Below are 20,256 nucleotides of genomic sequence, written 5' to 3' on the forward strand. Positions count from 1 at the left end.
GCACCCCAGGTGATAGGATCATTCCCCTGCTGCAGGAGACGTCGAGCCCCTTACCACCAATGCGATGCTTCCCCCGTGAGCAGATAGGTAGCAAATTCAACACACTGCTCTTTAGGCACCAACTGCACTTGCAGTGCTCGCTCCATGGCCTGAAACCAGGTGTCAGCTTCAGTCGGATTAGTGGTTCCCTTGAACTTAGGTGGATTAACCTTTAAGAAAGTTGCCAGTGTCATCGGGCCTTGAGCTCCACTTTCGCCATTGCCATTATTGTTTATCTGTTGCCCAAGAGCCTCCGCAGTGGCCTGCATAGTAGCAGCCATATTCTCCAACGCCGCCATAAGGTTTACCGGGTTATTCGGGTTGATTTCCAGTTCCTGAGTACTAGTACGATCTCTCTCACGTCCCCGACCGGGTCCACGAGGCGCCATCTGGTTCCTATATACACCAAACAATCGATATCAAGTTGATCAGTCTCAATATCGGAAGTATAGTGCTTCAAAGTACCAAAGGTACACTCATGAACTTCATGCTAGATGTATCGGTTAGATACCCTAACTAGCACAGGCATAGACTCAGAGTATGCATTGAAGTATAAGCAGTTCCATCCCTCAGGCTCATGAGGACAAACTATTCTGATACCATAATGTAACACCCTAATATTCAAATCCTTATGCTCGAGTCATAAGTCAATGATATTACGGTGGTACGACTCTTAGGTGGATTTTTAATATATAAATATAGGTAATTTTCGAAAGGAGTATTAATCGAGAAGCCTGAAAAGAGTAGAAATAAAATCGCGAAGACGTATCACTCACGTTTCGACAACGAAAAGTTAAACTGTTAAGCCGAACGTGATATACGGACAAGGCATAAAGGAGATTAAGAGACAGATAACAGATAGATATTTATAGCATAAGTAAATAGCCACTAGTCGCGACCCGCGAAGTTTAGGCCGGCTAGGGTACAGTATGAAAGTAGTTGATAACAGTATATCCTAATCTCTCCCAAAGGAAACATAAGAGCCTCTATAGGCAAGTTTCAAAAGAGTTCAATACATAATATAATCTTTTCAAAACAAAGGTGGAGAGATTCTAAGCAAAACACAAAGTAGAGAAAATAAATATCTTCGTCGTCTCTCAGGTGAACCACAACTCACTTCTGAGCACCTGGACCTGTATTTGAAAAACAAGAGATATATACGGAATGAGAACCCCGGGCCCATGGGTTCCCAGTACGGTAAAAGTGTCAAATAAATACAATGCACTGCAATAAAAACTCACTAAGCATCCTAAACTCCTTTTCACCCAGTATCCAGCCTAGATTCTCACTAATCCATAAATAGGCATCTGTCGTAAGGGGATACTAAATCTAGTTCATATCTCATATGATTCCCAACTCGCTGACTCTCCTACGAATCAGATTCAGAATCATAAACAAAACCATCATCAGTCGTACTGTCTCAGCAATTCTATATCAATACATCATACCCTCACCTGGAGCTAGTGAAACCACATCACTGCGTCTACACAGGGAGCTCAAATCATCTCAACCAATGATCATCATCATCATGCAATCGCATCATCAATTCATCTCATCAAGAACAGCCCTCAACCTCTACCGACACCAACATGAGGGGCCTCTCAGTTGTACAAACACAAGCAATACAGGCAAGTAATACACAATTAAGGTACAAGTAGAACAAGTAGCACATAATCAGGTAACATAGCACATATAATGTAGAAATCCAAAACAAATAGGTAAACCCAAACAATTCAAACATATGCAAATGATGAATGCCTGCTCTATGGCTAATGATATCATCTGTCGGTTATCAAGCCAACCCGACGTGTCCGGTAGCTAACCTGGGCACAGTCTCTCTGTTGCGTATTAATATCATTAGAGGGAATATGTGCCTGTCACCATTAGAGGGTATATGCACCATGTCGCCATTAGAGGGTATCGGTGCCCTGTCACCCTTACAACTAGAGAGAAAACATAAGCATGCTTACATTCAACATTTTTCATCATTATTCATTTATCATATATGCCTTTATACTCATCCATAATCCATAATGGCTTTGCCGTAACTCGGCAATAACTCAGCCATCCGGCTCACAGTTCAATCCAGAACTAGCCAATTTATCAACATGACTCCGCCGTATCCGGCAATAACTCAGCCATCCGGCTCATGGTTCAATCAAGAACCAACCATTTATCAATAATTATAACCCTTCGGCTCATGGCTTACACGGTACTTCCACCGCCATCCTCCATATCTCATATAATCATCTTTGATCATCATTGATCACAACTTTTTCCCTTGCTTCATTCGCAAGTTACCATATCCCCTAGCTCCTTCCTCTTTGCTAGGCATATCATAATGATTCAATACATAAGGGGTGAGATCGGAGGCTTAAAAGTATGAGATTTAGCTTTTAAAACTCACAAATCAACTTCGGGATGAAAACAGAGCTACGCGCACGCGTACTTCACGCGCACGCGTACTTCACGCGCACGCGTGGATGGCCACAAAGCTCATTGACACGTATGTGTTATACACGCGGACGCGCGGATTGAAACACAGCCAGACGACGCATACGCATCAGCCACGCATACGCTTGGGTGCATTTGCGCTCCAGGCACAAAACTGGCACAACTCTCGGGAAAATGGCTGGGCATAGGGTGCAACGCATCGATGTGCACGTGCACACCACGCGCACGCGTGGATGGTGCCTTCTTGAAGAACGACGCGTACGCGCCAAGTGCGCCTACGCATGGGGGGGTCATTCTGCAAAACCATTTTCTAAGTTAAAAGCTGCAGAATTCACAAATTCAACCCCGAATCTTCCGACGGACATAACTTTCTCATTTTAAATCATTTTTTGCCCGTTCTTTGAACGGCATGGACATCCTGGATCCAATTTCACTTTTAAATAATTTTGGCACAAAACAGAAATGCACAGTCCAATTTATGTCTCGTCAAAATATGCCCAAAAAATCACGTTTTCACTCAAAACCGCAAAGTGCCATTTTCAAAACAAGCCGTTTCCAACTCTTTTCAAAATCAACCAAAACATGCCAATTTCATCCCTTTTCTTTGAAATCAATCAAAGTATATCAAAATTGACAATAAGCCTCCTCAACTCATACACTAACACATTACCACAATTCACAAAACCGCCATATAACCATTTTTACCCATTTCACACAAATGGCTAAATTACAAACACATTAACATGCCATACATCCTTCCTCATCCCAATTTCTAACAATACTATTCCCAATCAATCATCATTATACATAATCAATATCATACTCACTATCACATGGTTTCACCCACAAATCAACCTTAATCATTTCTCAAGCATATATCACAACATACATATCTCTCATGCATCATCATACCATCAAGGCATCAATAATCATGATCACATATATGACCACATAACATACCTCAACCAAAACCAAACATACCTCATCTATACAATTTCACCCAAAATTACCAAATTCCACACTTCAACTCCTCAAACCTTATTATTCAATAACCAACCCAATCATTCACATATTCATTATCTGAAATTCATCCAATCACTTGTGTCATCATACAATGCACACATCAACTTACCTTCCTTACCTCTTTCCGGCCTCCGGCCCAAAATTTACGGCTCCGGCCCAATTTCACAATTTAAATGCATAAACCACAAATCAATACTCATTACTCAATACATCAAATTTTCAATACACCAAGCATACAAGGCCACACAATTCTCAACCCAATTATTAATTCACATTACATACCAACTATGCATATTAGCACCAACCATTTACATAATCCAAACTTAATCCTAGGGCATCTAGCCTAGGAATTCTCATCACACCACATGGTACTTAAATGAAACTTAAACCGTACCTCTTGTAGCCAAATCAATTGAGCCTCTTCTTTAGAAGTCTCTACCAATCTTAGTCCCAAGCCTCACCAAAGCTCCTCAAGCAACACCAATCTCCCAATTGTGCACCAAGATCATCAAATACACTAACATAACCAATATCACATACATACATCAACCTAGGGCTCATAAAAATGACAAATCACAAGGGTTTGAGCACTTCTTACCTTAGCCCATATGAAGTAGGGATAGAACCCACTTGGAATCCATGTTGGAGTATCCCTAAACACCCAAAATCACAAGATTTCAACACTAACTACCCAAAAACGTGTAACAGTAGAGAATTTCGAAAACTGGGCAGAGATGAATGGAATACTCACCACAAAACTTAGATAGAATTGTAGAGGATGAGAAGAGCGATGCGTGGCCGCAAACGACTCGTCAATCGGAGCTCCGTAGCTCAAGTTATGGTGGTTTAAAGATCAAAGAGAGTTAGGTTTTCTCTCTTCTCTTCTCTCTTCCCAATTTCAGCGCCCAACACCCCTTCTTTAGGGCAAAATGAGCTGAAATGCTCATAACTAATGTTTATATATGTTGGATCTTGGGCCCACTTAGGCCCGGTTCACTTATTTTTGTCCGTTGGCCCAATTTTGGACCAAAACCTTTAAGATTAGCGCTCTAAATCGCACTTCAAATATTTCTACCTCCCCTAATTATAATTCCTCATTTCTTAATTTTATTTACTCATAATCAATTTTCTCAGCTGTAGTACCAGACAAATCTCAGCCGGTACTTCCGGTCAAAATTCCACTGCGCGCTTTTACGCAGAAAACTATGTTTTCCGACTCGGAAAAATTCACTGAATCTAAATATCATATTTAAATCATCAAATTCCAATTGCCAAATCTTCCAACCATATTCGCTCCTACTTAACTTATTATTTAATTAATTTCGGTTAGACCGGGTATTACACACATCAGCTGATGAGTCCTCTTCCATCGTGGTATACTTTATGTGGAAGACTCTTGATACATTATCAAGTGTCTCTGGGTCCATTAGCTCAGGAACATAGTAGTTAGGATCAAGGTGAACTTGGATGGGTTGGTTGTTGATGAGCGGATAATTTATACGCTTTTTGGCATTGTTTTTAGATAGTTTTTAGTAAGTTCAAGCTACTTTTAGGGATGTTTTCATTAGTTTTTATGCTAAATTCACATTTCTGGATTTTACTATGAGTTTGTGTGTTTTTCTGTGATTTCAGGTAATTTCTGGCTGAAATTGAGGGACTTGAGCAAAACTCTGAAAGAAGGCTGACAAAAGGACTGCTGATGTTGTTGGAATCTGACCTCCCTGCACTCAAAATAGATTTTCTGGAGCTACAGAACTCTAATTGGCGCGCTCTCAACGGCGTTGGAAAGTAGACATCCAGATATTTCCAGCAATATATAATAGTCCATACTTTATTCGGAAATTGATGATGTAACTTGGCGTTGAACGCCAAGTACATGCTGCTGTCTGGAGTTAAACGCCAGAAACACGTAATGATTTGGAGTTGAACGCCCAAAACACGTCATAACTTGGAGTTCAACTCCAATAAAAGCCTCAGCTCGTGGATAGACCAAGCTCAGCCCAAACATACACCAAATGGGCCCCGGAAGTGGATTTATGCATCAATTACTTACTCATGTAAACCCTAGGAGCTAGTTTATTATAAATAGAACTTTTTACTATCATAATCTCATCCTGGATTGTATTTTGAATCCTGTGATCACGTTTTGGGGGCTGGCCATTCGGCCATGCCTGAACCTTTCACTTATGTATTTTCAACGGTGGAGTTTCTGCACACCATAGATTAAGGGTGTGGAGCTCTGCTGTACCTCAAGTTTCAATACAATTATTATTACTTTCTATTCAATTCTCTTTTATTCTTATTCCAAGATATACGTTGCACAACACTTTGATGAATGTGATGATCCGTGACACTCATCATCATTCTCACCTATGAACGCGCGTGACTGACAACCACTTCCGTTCTACCTTAGGCCGGGCACATATCTCTTAGATTCCCCAACAGAATCTTCGTGGTATAAGTTAGATAGATGGCGGCATTCATGAGGATCCGGAAAGTCTAAACCTTGTCTATGGTATTCCGAGTAGGATTCTGGGATTGAATGACTGTGACGAGCTTCAAACTCTTGAAGGCTGGGCGTGATGACAAATGCAAAAGAATCAAGGGATTCTATTCCAACCTGATTGAGAACCGACAGATGATTAGCCGTGCTGTGACAGAGCATAGGAATGTTTTCACTGAGTTGATGGGATGTAGCCATTGACAACGGTGATGCCCTACATACAGCTTGCCATGGAAAGGAGTAAGAAGGATTGGATGAATGTAATAAGAAAGTAGAAATACAAGAGGAGCACAACATCTCCATACGCCTATCTGAAATTCCCACTATTGATTTACATAAGTATTTCTATCCCTTTTATTTTCTTTTTATTATTAATTTTCGAAACCCAAAACTATTCAATCTGCCTAACTGAGATTTACAAGGTGACCATAGCTTGCTTCATACCAACAATCTCTGTGGGATCGACCCTTACTCACGTAAGGTTTATTACTTGGACGACCCAGTACACTTGCTGGTTAGTTGAACGGAGTTGTGCTAAGAAAGTGCTGAGTTAATAAATGTACATACCAAAGAGCCAATATTGTTGATCACAATTTCGTCCACCAAGTTTTTGGCGCCGTTGCCGGGGATTGTTTGAGTTTGGACAACTGACGGTTCATCTTGTTGCTCAGATTAGGTAATTTTCTTTTCAAAAACTTTTTCAAAATTTTTCTTTTCTTTTTTGTTTTTCCAAAAAAAATTTTTCGAAAAAAAAATTAATAAAAATCCAAAAAAAATTTAGAAAATCATAAAAATCAAAAATATTTTGTGTTTCTTGTTTGAGTCTTGAGTCAATTTTTAAGTTTGGTGTCAATTGCATGCTTTAAAAAATTTTCTTGCATTTTTCGAAAATCCCATGCATTCATAGTGTTCTTCATGATCTTCAAGTTGTTCTTGACAAGTCTTCTTGTTTGATCTTGCTATTTTCTTGTTTTGTGTTGTTTGTTGTTTTTCATATGCATTTTTTGTTTGTTAGAGTCCATGCATTAAATATTTCTAAGTTTGGTGTCTTGCATGTTTTCTTTGCATCAAAAATTTTTCAAAATTATGCTCTTGATGTTCATCATGATCTTCAAAGTATTCTTGGTGTTCATCTTGACATTCATAGCATTCTTGCATGCATTCATTGTTTTGATCTAAAAATTTCATGCATTGAGTATTTTTGTTGTTTTTCTCTCTCATAATTAAAAATTCAAAAATAAAAAATATCTTTTCCTTATTTCCCTCCAAATTTTCGAATTTTTGGGTTGACTTGGTCAAAAATTTTTAAAATTAGTTGTTTCTTACAAGTCAAGTCAAAATTTCAATTTTAAAAATCTTATTTTTTTAAAATCTTTTTCAAAAATCATATCTTTTTCATTTTTGTTTTATTTTCGAAAAATTTCAAAAATATTTTTCAAATTATTTTCAAAATCTTTTTCTTATCTTTATATCATATTTTCGAAAATTCACTAATAATTAATATGATTGATTCAAAAATTTGAAGTTTGTTACTTTCTTGTTAAGAAAGGTTCAATCTTTAAATTCTAGAATCTTATCTTGTAGTTTCTTGTTAGTTAAGTCTTTTTAAAAATTAAATCTTTTTCAAAATATCTTTTTCTTAAAATTTTTATCTTATCTTTTTATCTTATCCTTCTCAAAAATTTATCTTTTTCAAAATTTGATTTCAAAATATCTTATCTAACTTCTTATCTTCTTATCTTTTTAAAATTTAATTTCAATCTTTTTCAATCAACTAACTAACTTCTTTGTTTGTTTCTTATCTTTTTCAAAACCACCTAACTACTTTCCCTTCTCTGATTTTTGAAAATATCTCACCCCTTTTTCAAAAATTCTTTTTAATTAACTAATTGTTTCATGTTTTAATTTTAATTTTCGAAAATTACTAACCCCTTTTTTCAAAATTTTTTTCGAAAATTCTCCCTCCCTTTTCTTATTCTATTTAATTATTTATTTACTAACACTTCTCTTCACCTCTCTTCATCTAAAAATCCGAACCATTCTTCTTCACTCTTCCCCCTTTCTTCTTCTACTAACACAAAGGAATCTCTATACTGTGACATAGAGGATTCCTCTTCTTTTCTTGTTCTCTTCTCTTTCATATGAGCAGGAACAGGGAAAAAGGCACTCTTGTTGAAATTGATCCTAAACCTGAAAGGACTCTGAAAAGGAAACTAAGAGAAACTAAATTACAACAATCCAGAAACAACTTTTCAGAAATTTTCGAACAAGAGAATGAGATGGCAGCCGAACCCAATAATAATAATGCAAGGAGAATGCTTGGTGACTTCACAAAGCCAACGTCCAAATTTGATGGAAGAAGCATCTCCATTCCTGCCATTGGAGCCAATAATTTTGAGCTTAAGCCTCAGCTAGTTGCCTTAATGCAACAAAACTGCAAGTTTTATGGACTTCCATCTGAAGATCCTTATCAGTTTTTAACTGAGTTCTTGCAGATCTGTGAGACTGTAAAGACGAATGGAGTTGATCCTGAAGTCTACAGACTCATGCTTTTCCCTTTTGCTGTAAGAGACAGAGCTAGAATATGGTTGGATTCACAACCTAAGGATAGCCTGGACTCCTGGGATAAGCTGGTCACAGCCTTCATGGATAAATTCTTTCCTCCTCAAAAGCTGAGCAAGCTGAGAGTGGATGTTCAAACCTTCAAACAAAAAGATGGTGAATCCCTCTATGAAGCTTGGGAAAGATACAAGCAGCTGACCAAAAGATGTCCATCTGACATGTTTTCAGAATGGACCATATTAGATATATTCTATTATGGTCTATCTGAATTTTCGAAAATGTCATTGGACCATTCTGCAGGTGGATCTATTCACCTAAAGAAAACGCCTGAAGAGGCTCAAGAACTCATTGACATGGTTGCAAATAACCAGTTCATGTACACTTCTGAGAGGAATTCCGTGAATAATGGGACACCTCAGAGGAAAGGAGTTCTTGAAATTGATGCTCTGAATGCCATATTGGCTCAGAACAAAGTGTTGACTCAACAGGTCAACATGATCTCTCAAAATCTGAATGGATGGCAACATGCATCCAACAGTACTAAAGAGGCAGCTTCTGAAGAAGCTTATGATCCTGAGAACCCTGCCATGGCAGAGGTTAATTACATGGGTGAACCTTATGGAAACACCTATAACTCATCATGGAGAAATCATCCAAATTTCTCATGGAAGGATCAACAAAAGCCTCAACAAGGCTTTAACAATGGTGGACGCAATAGGCTGAGCAATAGCAAGCCATATCCATCATCTTCTCAGCAACAGACAGAGAATTCTGAACAAAACACCTCTAATTTAGCCAATCTAGTCTCTGATCTGTCAAAGGCCACTTTCAGTTTCATGAGTGAAAGAAGGTCCTCCATTAGAAATCTGGAGGCACAAGTGGGCCAGCAGAGTAAGAAAGTCATTGAAACTCCTCCCAGTATTCTCCCAAGCAACACAGAAGAGAATCCAAAAGGAGAGTGCAAGGCCATTGATATAATCAATGTGGCCGAATGCACAAGGGAGGAGGAGGACGAAAATCCTAGTGAGGAAGACCTCCTGGGACGTCCCTCAAGCAAGAAGGAGTTTCCTATTAAGGATCCAAAGGAATCTGAGGCTCTTATAGAGACCATAGAGATTCCATTAAATCTCCTTCTGCCATTCATGAGCTCTGAAGACTATTCCTCCTCTGAAGAGGATGAAGATGTGATTGGAGAGCAAGTTGCTCAATATTTAGGAGCTATCATGAAGCTGAATGCCAAGTTTTTTGGTAATGAGACTTGGGAAAGTGAACCTCCCTTGCTCATTAGTGAACTGGATATCTGGGTTCAGCAAACTCTACCTCAAAAGAAACAGGATCCTGGCAAGTTCTTAATACCTTGTACCATAGGCACCATGACCTTTAAAAAGGCTCTATGTGATCTGGGGTCAGGGATAAATCTTATGCCACTCTCTGTAATGGAGAAGCTGGGGTTCATTGAGGTACAACCTGCCTTGTTCTCATTACAACTGGCAGACAAGTCAGTGAGACAAGCTTATGGAATAGTAGAGGACGTGTTAGTAAAGGTTGAAGGCCTTTACATCCCTGCTGATTTCATAATCTTAGACACTAGGAAGGAAGAGGATGATTGCATCATCCTTGGAAGACCTTTCCTAGCCACAGTAGGAGCTGTGATAGATGTCAACAGAGGTGAATTAGTCCTTCAATTGAATGGGGACTACCTTGTGTTTAAGGCACATGGCCATCCCTCTGTGACAAAAGAGAGTAAGCATGAAGAGCTTCTCTCAGTTCAGAGTCAAGAAGAGCCCCCACAGTCAAACTCTAAGTTTGGTGTCAAGACCCCATATCCAAACTCTAAGTTTGGTGTTGGGACTATACAACATTGACCTGATCACCTTGTGGCTCCATGAGAGATACTGTCAAGCTATTGACATTAAAGAAGCGCTTGTTGGGAGGCAACCCAATTTTATTTATCTAATTTTTATTTTATTCTATTTTATTGTTATTTTGTGTTTTATTAGGTACATGATCATGAGGAGTCACAAAAAAATCATAAAAATTAAAAACAAAATCAAAAACAGTAGAAGAAAAAAATCACACCCTGGAGGAAGCACAGGCTGGCGTTCAACGCCAGTAAGATGCATCTGGCCGGCGTTCAACGCCAGAACAGAGCATCATTCTGGCACTGAACGCCAGAAACAAGCAACATTCTGGCCCTGAACGCCAGGAATGTGCCTAGAGAAGAAAAGCTGGCGCTGAACGCCAGTAACAAGCATAAAACTGGCGTTCAACGCCAGAAACATGCTTTACATGGGCGTTGAACGCCCAGAATGTGCACCACACGGCGTTTAAATGCCAGAATGGTGTGCAAAGGCAATTTACATGCCAATTTGGTGCAGGGATGGAATTCCTTGACACCTCTGGATCTGTGGACCCCACAGGATCACCTCAGGATCTGTGGACCCCACAGGATCCCCACCTACTATATTCCCACCTTACCTCCTAATCCTATTTTTGTGATTTGTATTCCCCATGTCACACTTCCCAACACTCTTCACCAATCACCTCAATTCCTCTTCCCAATCACCCCCTTCACCACTCACATCCATCCACTCTTCCCCATAAATTCCACCTACCTTCAAAATTCAAAAACATTTTCCCACCCAATCCCACCCTAAATGGCCGAAACTTCACTCTCCCCTCTCCCTATATATACCCTTCCATTCTACTTCATTTTCACAAAACACAACCCCCTCTTCTTCACCTTGGCCGAACCTACATTTCTCCCTCTCTACCATATTCTCTTCTTCTTCTTCTTCTCTTTTTTCTTCTATTGCTCGAGGGCGAGCAATATTTTAAGTTTGGTGTGGTAAAAGCATAAGCTTTTTTGTTTTTCCATTACCATCAATGGCACCTAAGGCCGGAGAATCCTCTAGAAAAGGAAAAGGGAAGACAAAAGCTTCCACCTCCGAGTCATGGGAGATGGAAAGATTTATCTCCAAAAGCCATCAAGACCACTTCTATGATGTTGTGGCAAAGAAGAAGGTGATCCCTGAGGTCCCTTTCAAGCTCAAGAAAAATGAGTATCCGGAGATCCGACATGAAATCCGAAGAAGAGGTTGGGAAGTCCTAACCAACCCCATGCAAAAAGTCGGAATCTTAATGGTTCAAGAGTTCTATGCCAATGCATGGATCACTAGGAACCATGATCAAAGTATGAACCTGAGTCCAAAGAATTATCTCACAATGGTTCGGGGGAAATACTTAGATTTTAGTCCGGAGAATGTGAGATTGGCATTCCACTTGCCCATGATGCAAGGAGATGAACGCCCCTACACTAGAAGGGTCAACTTTAATCAAAGGTTGGACCAAGTCCTTATGGACATATGTGTGGAAGGAGCTCAATGGAAGAGAGACTCCAAAGGCAAGCCAGTCCAACTAAGAAGACTGAACCTCAAGCTGTGGCTAGAGGATGGTTGGAGTTCATTCAACGCTCCATCATTCCTACTAGCAACCGATCTGAAGTTACTGTGGATCGGGCCATCATGATTCATGGCATCATGATTGGAGAGGAAGTAGAAGTTCATGAGGTCATCTCTAATGAAATCTACAAAATAGCCGACAAGCCCTCACCCATGGCAAGGCTAGCTTTTCCTCACCTTATTTGCCTTCTATGTTACTCAGCTGGAGTTATCATAGAAGGAAACATCCTCATTGAAGAGGATAAGCCCATCACCAAGAAGAGGATGGAGCAAGCAAGAGAGACCCTTCACGGTTCTCAAGAGATGCATGAGGAAGCTCATCATCAAGAAATCCCTGAGATGCCTGGTGGACGAAATTGTGATCACATCAATGTAGTATTCTTTGTTGTTGTATGGAATCATTATTATGGCACTTATGTGTGGACACAACTCCGTTCAACTAACCAGCAAGTGTACTGGGTCGTCCAAGTAATACCTTACGTGAGTAAGGGTCGATCCCACAGAGATTGTTGGTATGAAGCAAGCTATGGTCATCTTGTAAGTCCCAGTCAGGAGGATAAAATTATGGAATTTAGAAAATCAAATTTGATTAATAAAAATAAACAGAAAATAAAATAGGATAGAGATACTTATGTAAATTAATAGTGGAAATTTCAGATAAGTGTATGGAGATGCTGTGCTCCTCTTGAATCTCTACTTTCCTATTACATTCATCCAATCCTTCTTACTCCTTTCCATGGCAAGCTGTATGTAGGGCATCACCGTTGTCAGTGGCTACATCCCATCCTCTCAGTGAAAACGTTCCTATGCTCTGTCACAGCACGGCTAATCAGCTGTTGGTTCTCGATCATGTTGGAATAGGATCCATTGATCCTTTTGCGCTTGTCATCACGCCCAGCAATCGCGAGTTTGAAGCTCGTCACAGTCATTCAATCCCAGAATCCTACTCGGAATACCACAGACAAGGTTTAGACTTTCCGGATCCTCATGAATGCCGCCATCTATCTAGCTTATACCACGAAGATTCTGTTGGGGAATCTAAGAGATATGCGCCCGGCCTAAGGTAGAACGGAAGTGGTTGTCAATCACGCGCGTTCATAGGTGAGAATGATGATGAGTGTCACGGATCATCACATTCATCAAGTTGAAGTGCAACGTATATCTTGGAATAAGAATAAAATAGAATTGAATAGAAAGTAATAGTAATTGTATTGAAACTTGAGGTACAGCAGAGCTCCACACCCTTAATCTATGGTGTGCAGAAACTCCACCATTGAAAATACATAAGTGAAAGGTTCAGGCATGGCCGAATGGCCAGCCCCCAAAACGTGATCACAGGATTCAAAATACAATCCAGGATGCGATTATGACAGTAAAAAGTTCTATTTATAATAAACTAGCTCCTAGGGTTTACATGAGTAAGTAATTGATGCATAAATCCACTTCCGGGGCCCACTTGGTGTATTTTGGGCTGAGCTTGATCTATCCACTAGCTGAGGCTTTTATTGGAGTTGAACTCCAAGTTATGACGTGTTTTGGGCGTTCAACTCCGGATCATGACGTTTTTCTGGCGTTTAACTTCAGACAGCAGCATGTACTTGGCGTTCAACGCCAAGTTACGTCATCAAATTCCGAATAAAGTATTGACTATTATATATTTCTGGAAAGCTCTGGATGTCTACTTTCTAACGCCATTGAGAGCGCGCCATTTGGATTTCTGTAGCTCCAGAAAATCCATTTTGAGTGAAGGGAGGTCAGATTCCAACAGCATCAGCAGTCCTTTTTGTCAGCCTTTTTTCAGAGTTTTGCTCAAGTCCCTTAATTTCAGCCAGAAATTACCTGAAATCACAGAAAAACACACAAACTCATAGTAAAGTCCAGAAATGTGAATTTAACATAAAAACTAATGAAAACATCCCTAAAAGTAGCTTGAACTTACTAAAAACTACCTAAAAACAATGCCAAAAAGCGTATAAATTATCCGCTCATCACAACACCAAACTTAAATTGTTGCTTGTCCCCAAGCAACTGAAAATCAATTAGGATAAAAAGAAGAGAATATACTATAAATTTCAAAATATCAATGAAATATTAATTCTAATTAGATGAGCGGGACTTGTAGCTTTTTGCTTCTGAATAGTTTTGGCATCTCACTTTTTCCTTTGAAGTTTAGAATGATTAGCTTCTCTAGGAACTTAGAATTTTGGATAGTGTTATTGATTTTCCTAGTTAAGCATGTTGATTCTTGAACACAGCTACTTATGAGTCTTGGCCGTGGCCCTAAGCATTTTGTTTTCCAGTATTACCACCGGATACACAAATGCCACAGACACATAACTAGGTGAACCTTTTCAGATTGTGACTTAGCTTTGCTAGAGTCCCCAGTTAGAGGTGTCTAGAGCTCTTAAGCACACTCTTTTTGCTTTGGATCACGACTTTAACCACTCAGTCTCAAGCTTTTCACTTGGACCTTCATGACACAAGCACATGGTTAGGGACTAGGGGTGTTCATGGTTTGGTTAATCCAAAAACCAAACCAGTTTTTTGGTTAACCAAAAATATAGTCTTGGTTATTAACCAAATTGGTTTTACATTAAAAAAGTGGTTATTAACCGGTTAATAAAATTCAAAACCGGTTTTTAACCGGTTATTTTTAAAAAAACCGGTTTTCAAAAAATAACCGGTTTTTACACAAAAAAAAAGTTATTTTTACACCTAAAAACCATTTTTTACACAAAAATTAATTTTTTCACATACAAAAACCCAAATTTTTTTACTTTTTTTTTAAAATTAATTTTTGTAATCTAAATTAATTTTTTTTCTTTCTAAATAATTTTTTCTTTCAAATGCAACTCCCTTCGCCCTTCCCCTGTAGCCTAACTGCCTAAGAAAGAAACAAGTGCAACTCAAGAATTGGATATAGTTTATGTACAATACTCTTGATGCAAAAAAGAAAGTGAAAAATCAAGCTCAAAAGACCCAGACTAGCAAGTTTTGGTGAGTATAGCTTCAACACTAAGGATCTGTGTCATGGCTCTGAAGCATCTCAACCACTTGGCTCATAGTTGGTCTTGCATCTTTGTCTTCCTCTACACATTTCAAAGCCACTGCAAGTCTGCAACTAAGACCTTCATCTTATTCACAAAAATGACATTCCAACTGCTATAATTGTTGATACCAATGTCCCCATCCAAAATTGACATTGCAACTGCTATAAGTTGTGCCTCAAAGTCTCAAACAAACCAACGTAAACATAAGCATAAACATAAACATAAACATAAGCAAGTCTAATCATATATGGAAAAGCAAGTTTAATATCTTTACCACCTAAGTGTTTAGAACATAACTAAAGAAAACATAAACAATCCAAACTTTCTAGTCATCTTCAAGTGCAATTGAACCTGGACCCACTGAACAAGTAATGTCCTCTAATATAATCAAATCTGTAAAAAAAAAAACTATAATTATAAATTTAAAAAATTTATAAAGACTAATGGAATAATTTAATTAATTTTATTCATCATTTGAATCTACATAATTAATTTTATTCAATTTACCTTGCTCGACCTTTTCAAGCTCTTCGAAATTCTCAGGTGCAAGAGAAGAGAAAAAATCTCCTTTAAGCCGATCTTCGGTACATACAAGGGCTTCTATCATCTTAGGAGTCAATGAGCTACGATATTGATCGATGATTCTTCCCCCCATACTAAAAGCAGACTCGGAAGCTACTGTTGAAACTGGTATAGCCAATATGTCCCGTGCCATATTTGCTAGGATGGAAAACCGATTCGAGTTAGCCTTCCACCATCCTAGAATATCCAAAGGCTTATTATCTGGCTCACAGTCTTCATTCAAATAACGATCAAGCTCAGATTTAAGATTGGATTTGCGACCGGTTGATCGACGATATAACCCCATATCATAAATGTCTTTGGCTTTATCACTTGCACTCGGTTGGGAGAGGGTATCATCTTGGTTTCCTTCATCTGCACCTTGATATAAATTATAAAGTGAATGAAGACAAGAAGACAACTTTGTCTTCAATTCACCACCCACTTCCACACCAAAAGAATTAACTAGGCACCACTCAACATAATCCAACTTATGGCAGGGATCTAGAACTACGGCAATTAACAACAACATGTTAATAGTTTTTGCATTTCCCCAATACTTGTTGTATTTTGCTTTCATCTTACTTGCCATAAGACTTATGCTCAAATCATCATCATCACGATATTGTTGAATCCTCCTTCCAAGAGCAAACACTTCTTTCATGTATAAGTTACTAGTGACATAAGAGGATCCAGAGATGCGAAGTGTAGCATCGTAAAACATCTCTAAAAATGGTAAGACGGACTTAGCATAATCCCAATCTTGAAATGAAGGTACCCCTCTTCCCTTGTTTAATTCTTCAACAAATTTTTTGTCTTGCATCTCTAATAGCTCAAATGCCTTCTGATGCTTTAAGGCTGCTACTAACATTAAGTATGTAGAGTTCCATCGCGTTTCAACATCTAGGCAAACAAGAGTCTTATGTGGAATATTCTCTTGTGCAACACATGCCTTAAACCTAGTTAATCTTGAATTTGAAGATCTGACATACTTCACAGCATCTCGAATTTTGGCGACTGAATCATCAATCTCCTTCAATCCATCCTTCACAATCAGGTTTAAAATATGCGCACAACACCGCATATGGAGATACTCTCCATTCAAAACTGAACTCTTCCAAGAATTTAGTCTTCTTTGTAAATACATAACTCCTACATCGTTAGACGATGTATTATCAACTGTCAAACTCAAAATCTTGTTCAACTTCCAGCTATTCAAGCAAGCTTCAACATTTTGAGCCATAATCTCTCCCGTGTGGCCGGTGACTTGGCAAAAATTTAGTATTTTTTTTTTGCAACTTCCAGTCCACATCGATGAAATGAGCAGTCAAACACATATACGCCATATTCTGACACGAACTCCAGTTATCAGTTGTAAGACAAACTCTTCCTCCGTATTTGGAAAAGTATTTTTGAAGTTGAACCTTCTTTGTTTCATGGAGCACCAAGATGTCACGTGCCAATGTAAAACGTGAAAGAGTATTGAATCCTGGTTGCAAGGCCGCTGAATATTCTTTAAAACCTTGACTTTCTACAAATCGAAAAGGAAGCTCCTCGCGAACAAACATTGATATCAATTTTTCTCGAGCATATTCTGCATCAAACCTACCCACTTGTGCTTCTGGGCTAGGCGATGTGCCTGTTTTCTGTCGTTTGCCTCTATCTGAACCGGGATTGCTTATGCAAATCTTTAAATGTGATATCATTGCACTTGTTCCATTCCCACACTTGATCACTTTTAAACAGTGTTGACATTGAGCCTTACTTTCATCATCAGGGGTTCTCTTGAAGTGCTCCCAAACTATTGATCGATTTTTGCGCTCAGATGATGTGGTTGGGAGAGGAGGTAATGTAGAAGTCGAATGCTCTGCAAACTCTGAAATGGGAACATCACGATCGGCTACCTCATTCTGAAAAAGAAGCCATAAAATCTAATTATTAAATACTTTAACAATATTAAATCTGTAAATATATACAAATTAAAAGGACATAGGATAAGTTGGAGAAAATAATACTTTGCTGCATAATGGTAAGAATCCTTTATACACATGAAGAAAAAAATTACATAGGATATAAAAGTCAGGAAACTAAAACTGTAAATACATAGAAGTTAACAATCAACTTGGTATATGGTTCAACTAGACTTATCTAGGTTTTTTTTTTAGCAATTGGTTCCAGATTGATATCATTCCTGATAAGATAGTTATGTAGCTTGGAAGTTGGTTCTATTTCTACATAATCCTGTTTTGAAAACTAGTGAATGGCTTCTTCCAAGTTGCATAATTTCACTCGTTAAACTTAGATCACCCTGAAATTTGGATTGGACATACCAGACATATAAAGCTTTTATTTGCAATTGGTTGCAACTCAATATCCATTCAGAACTGGGAGTTATGAACATGGAAATTTAGTGGTTTGGAAACTAAAATCTAATTTTTACTGCATAAAGTGTTAGATTTCAAAAATTCATATCTCCTAAACCATAACTCCAACAATTCTTAAATTTAATGACAACAAACTAGGTTAATAAAAGTTTTATTTAACATTGGTTTCACACCAATTGAACTTCTAAGGTGAAAGCAGTAAATCCACGAAATTGTTGGATTCTATGCATAATTTCTGCATAAACTGTTTTTGCATTTTAAGGAACCTAAACCCAAAATCCAATTAGCGACTTTCAAAGACTGAAACCAAGTTTAGTAGTCATATTCTGCCAATTGAAATTTGCCTCAAAAGCCAATTTGTCCTAAATATTCCAAATTATTAGTTTTACCCATTTTTCGGATTCCTAATCCATCAGTCTCTTCTGCACAAGCTAAACGACTAATCTTACTTCCAAATTGATTCCAATTCTTTAAACACACTCTAATTCAATTCTAAAAGGCTTTTAAAAGTTTGAAAGAGGTTAATTATTATTCTAACTCAATTTGACCCTAGTAGTTCCTAATTCACCATCTTTAACAACAAGACAGCAACTTAGTTCATTTACTAGCAATCAAAATCAAATCAACCAAAACATTAAACACAACACAACCACAGCCAAATTATAGTCAAGAGTCAATAAAATAATCAAACCATTAGACCATTATTAACTCGTGTGCACTTATTAATTAAACTTTATAGGCAGTCATAAATTGAGAGCTCTAATTTAAAATTCATCCCTCTATCAGTTGAAACTCGTGAAAATTGTTAAATGCAACAAACCCTTTATCCTAATCCGTGGCAGCTGCAGCAACTCCGATGACACCCAAGCAGCAGCAACATTGTTGATAAGCACAGCAACAACGGCTGAAATGACTTAGGATCGAATAGACGTAGCTAGTGATCCTAAAAAACTATTGTCTGTGATTCTGCCATAAATTTTGCTTGAAAATACTTGAATAAGGAAATTTTGAATCTTGAACAATTATGTTAAGTTGTCATTTTTCATTTTTCAAAGCCATACATAATTGATGAAAGATAAGAGAAAATCATTCTATCTATATATCAAAACTTTACATTCAGTTTCTTAATACAGGAACTAGTGTAACAAAAATGAATTCAATAACAATATAACTTTAGAAGTTACATGAAGGGTTGGCAGTGATATAGCGACTCACCAAAGCAAGCATTTTGATTGGCTACTCCTAAGTCCTATACTATACTATACTCCTAAATTGAGTTGTTTCCATTGCCTATACTATAGTTGCTACTTGCTAGAGCGAAAGATTCAAGGCAGTAAATAATGATAAGAAAAAGAAGGCCAAGGCAGAACACAGTTAATGATTTTCAGAACAAAATTCTATTTACAACAAAAATCAGAACAACAAAGCCAGAAACATGTATAAGATAAGTTAGTTTTCTTCAACTAAATAATGATTTTTCATATGATTGCTAATTGAACCAAAAAAATAATAAATGAGCATGGCAATCAGTTCATCAAGGATTCAACTACTACTTAGTTTAATTAGATATTTTTCAACAAAAAGTGAACCACAGTGAAGAAGAAACTTACAGCAGGATCCATTGAAATGGAGAGTTCAAATGTTCAATACTGAGAGATTTTAAAATCTGCACATTCAATCCATTGAAGTGAAGAAGTCAGTATACTCATGAAGGAACAAAACAGAACAAATCAACAAAAAAGAAAATACCCAGATAACAAATAACCCAGATAAAACTCAGAATTCAGAACCAAAGGCAAGGATGAGGCTTACCTCAATTGATGAGCATGAGCTCCGACGAGCCACCAACAAAAGAAGAAGAGAACCGAAAAGAGAGAAGACAAAGTCGCGAATGGAGGTCGAGGCAGAGAGACAGAGTCTCGAATCAAATTGAAGACGGAAGACTCGAACTCGAAGAGGTAGAGGCCGACGAACCACCGGCGAGCTCCGACGAGAGGCAGAGAAGAAGAAATGTTGACGGTGGCGATTCCGCGATTGGCGAAGAGTGGATTTGTTTTTGTTGAAGAGGATTTGTCGAAGAGGAGAAGAAGTGAAATTAGGTTTTATTTTAATTTGGTTAACCGGTTTTAACCGGTTAAAAACCGGTTTTTTTATTTGGTTTTGGTTAACCTATTTTAAAAAATATGGATATGGTTTTTAAAATTGTTTTATAAAACTGG

The 20,256-nt window shown here is 38.1% G+C and overlaps 1 protein-coding gene and 1 long non-coding RNA gene across 2 annotated transcripts; both read right to left on the reverse strand.

Moving 5' to 3' along the window:
- Positions 1–15,140: 15,140 nt before the first annotated feature.
- On the reverse strand, positions 15,141–16,896 carry LOC130957168 (zinc finger BED domain-containing protein RICESLEEPER 2-like). Its single transcript, XM_057884041.1, has 3 exons — positions 15,600–16,896; positions 15,444–15,485; positions 15,141–15,274 (listed from the first exon to the last, which is right to left on the reverse strand). The coding sequence occupies exons 1-3, from the start codon at positions 16,894–16,896 to the stop codon at positions 15,141–15,143; spliced, it is 1,473 nt and encodes a 490-aa protein (XP_057740024.1).
- Positions 16,897–17,531: 635 nt separating this feature from the next.
- LOC130954402 (uncharacterized) lies at positions 17,532–19,959 on the reverse strand. Its single transcript, XR_009076299.1, has 3 exons — positions 19,850–19,959; positions 19,648–19,703; positions 17,532–17,563 (listed from the first exon to the last, which is right to left on the reverse strand). It is a non-coding gene; the product is annotated as an uncharacterized LOC130954402 (long non-coding RNA).
- Positions 19,960–20,256: the final 297 nt, after the last annotated feature.

The sequence above is a fragment of the Arachis stenosperma genome, chromosome 10 (genome assembly GCF_014773155.1).
Source record: "Arachis stenosperma cultivar V10309 chromosome 10, arast.V10309.gnm1.PFL2, whole genome shotgun sequence".
Taxonomy (NCBI): domain Eukaryota; kingdom Viridiplantae; phylum Streptophyta; class Magnoliopsida; order Fabales; family Fabaceae; genus Arachis; species Arachis stenosperma.

Coding starts and splice junctions, on each gene's coding strand:
- LOC130957168 (XM_057884041.1), bottom strand. CDS start 16,896: ATGGCTCAAAATGTTGAAGCTTGCTTGAATAGCTGGAAGTTGAACAAG. Junction 15,486..15,599: donor GCTTGAAAAGGTCGAGCAAG/GTAAATTGAATA, acceptor TTTTTTTTACAG/ATTTGATTATATTAGAGGAC. Junction 15,275..15,443: donor TACTTGTTCAGTGGGTCCAG/GTTCAATTGCAC, acceptor GGTTTGTTTGAG/ACTTTGAGGCACAACTTATA.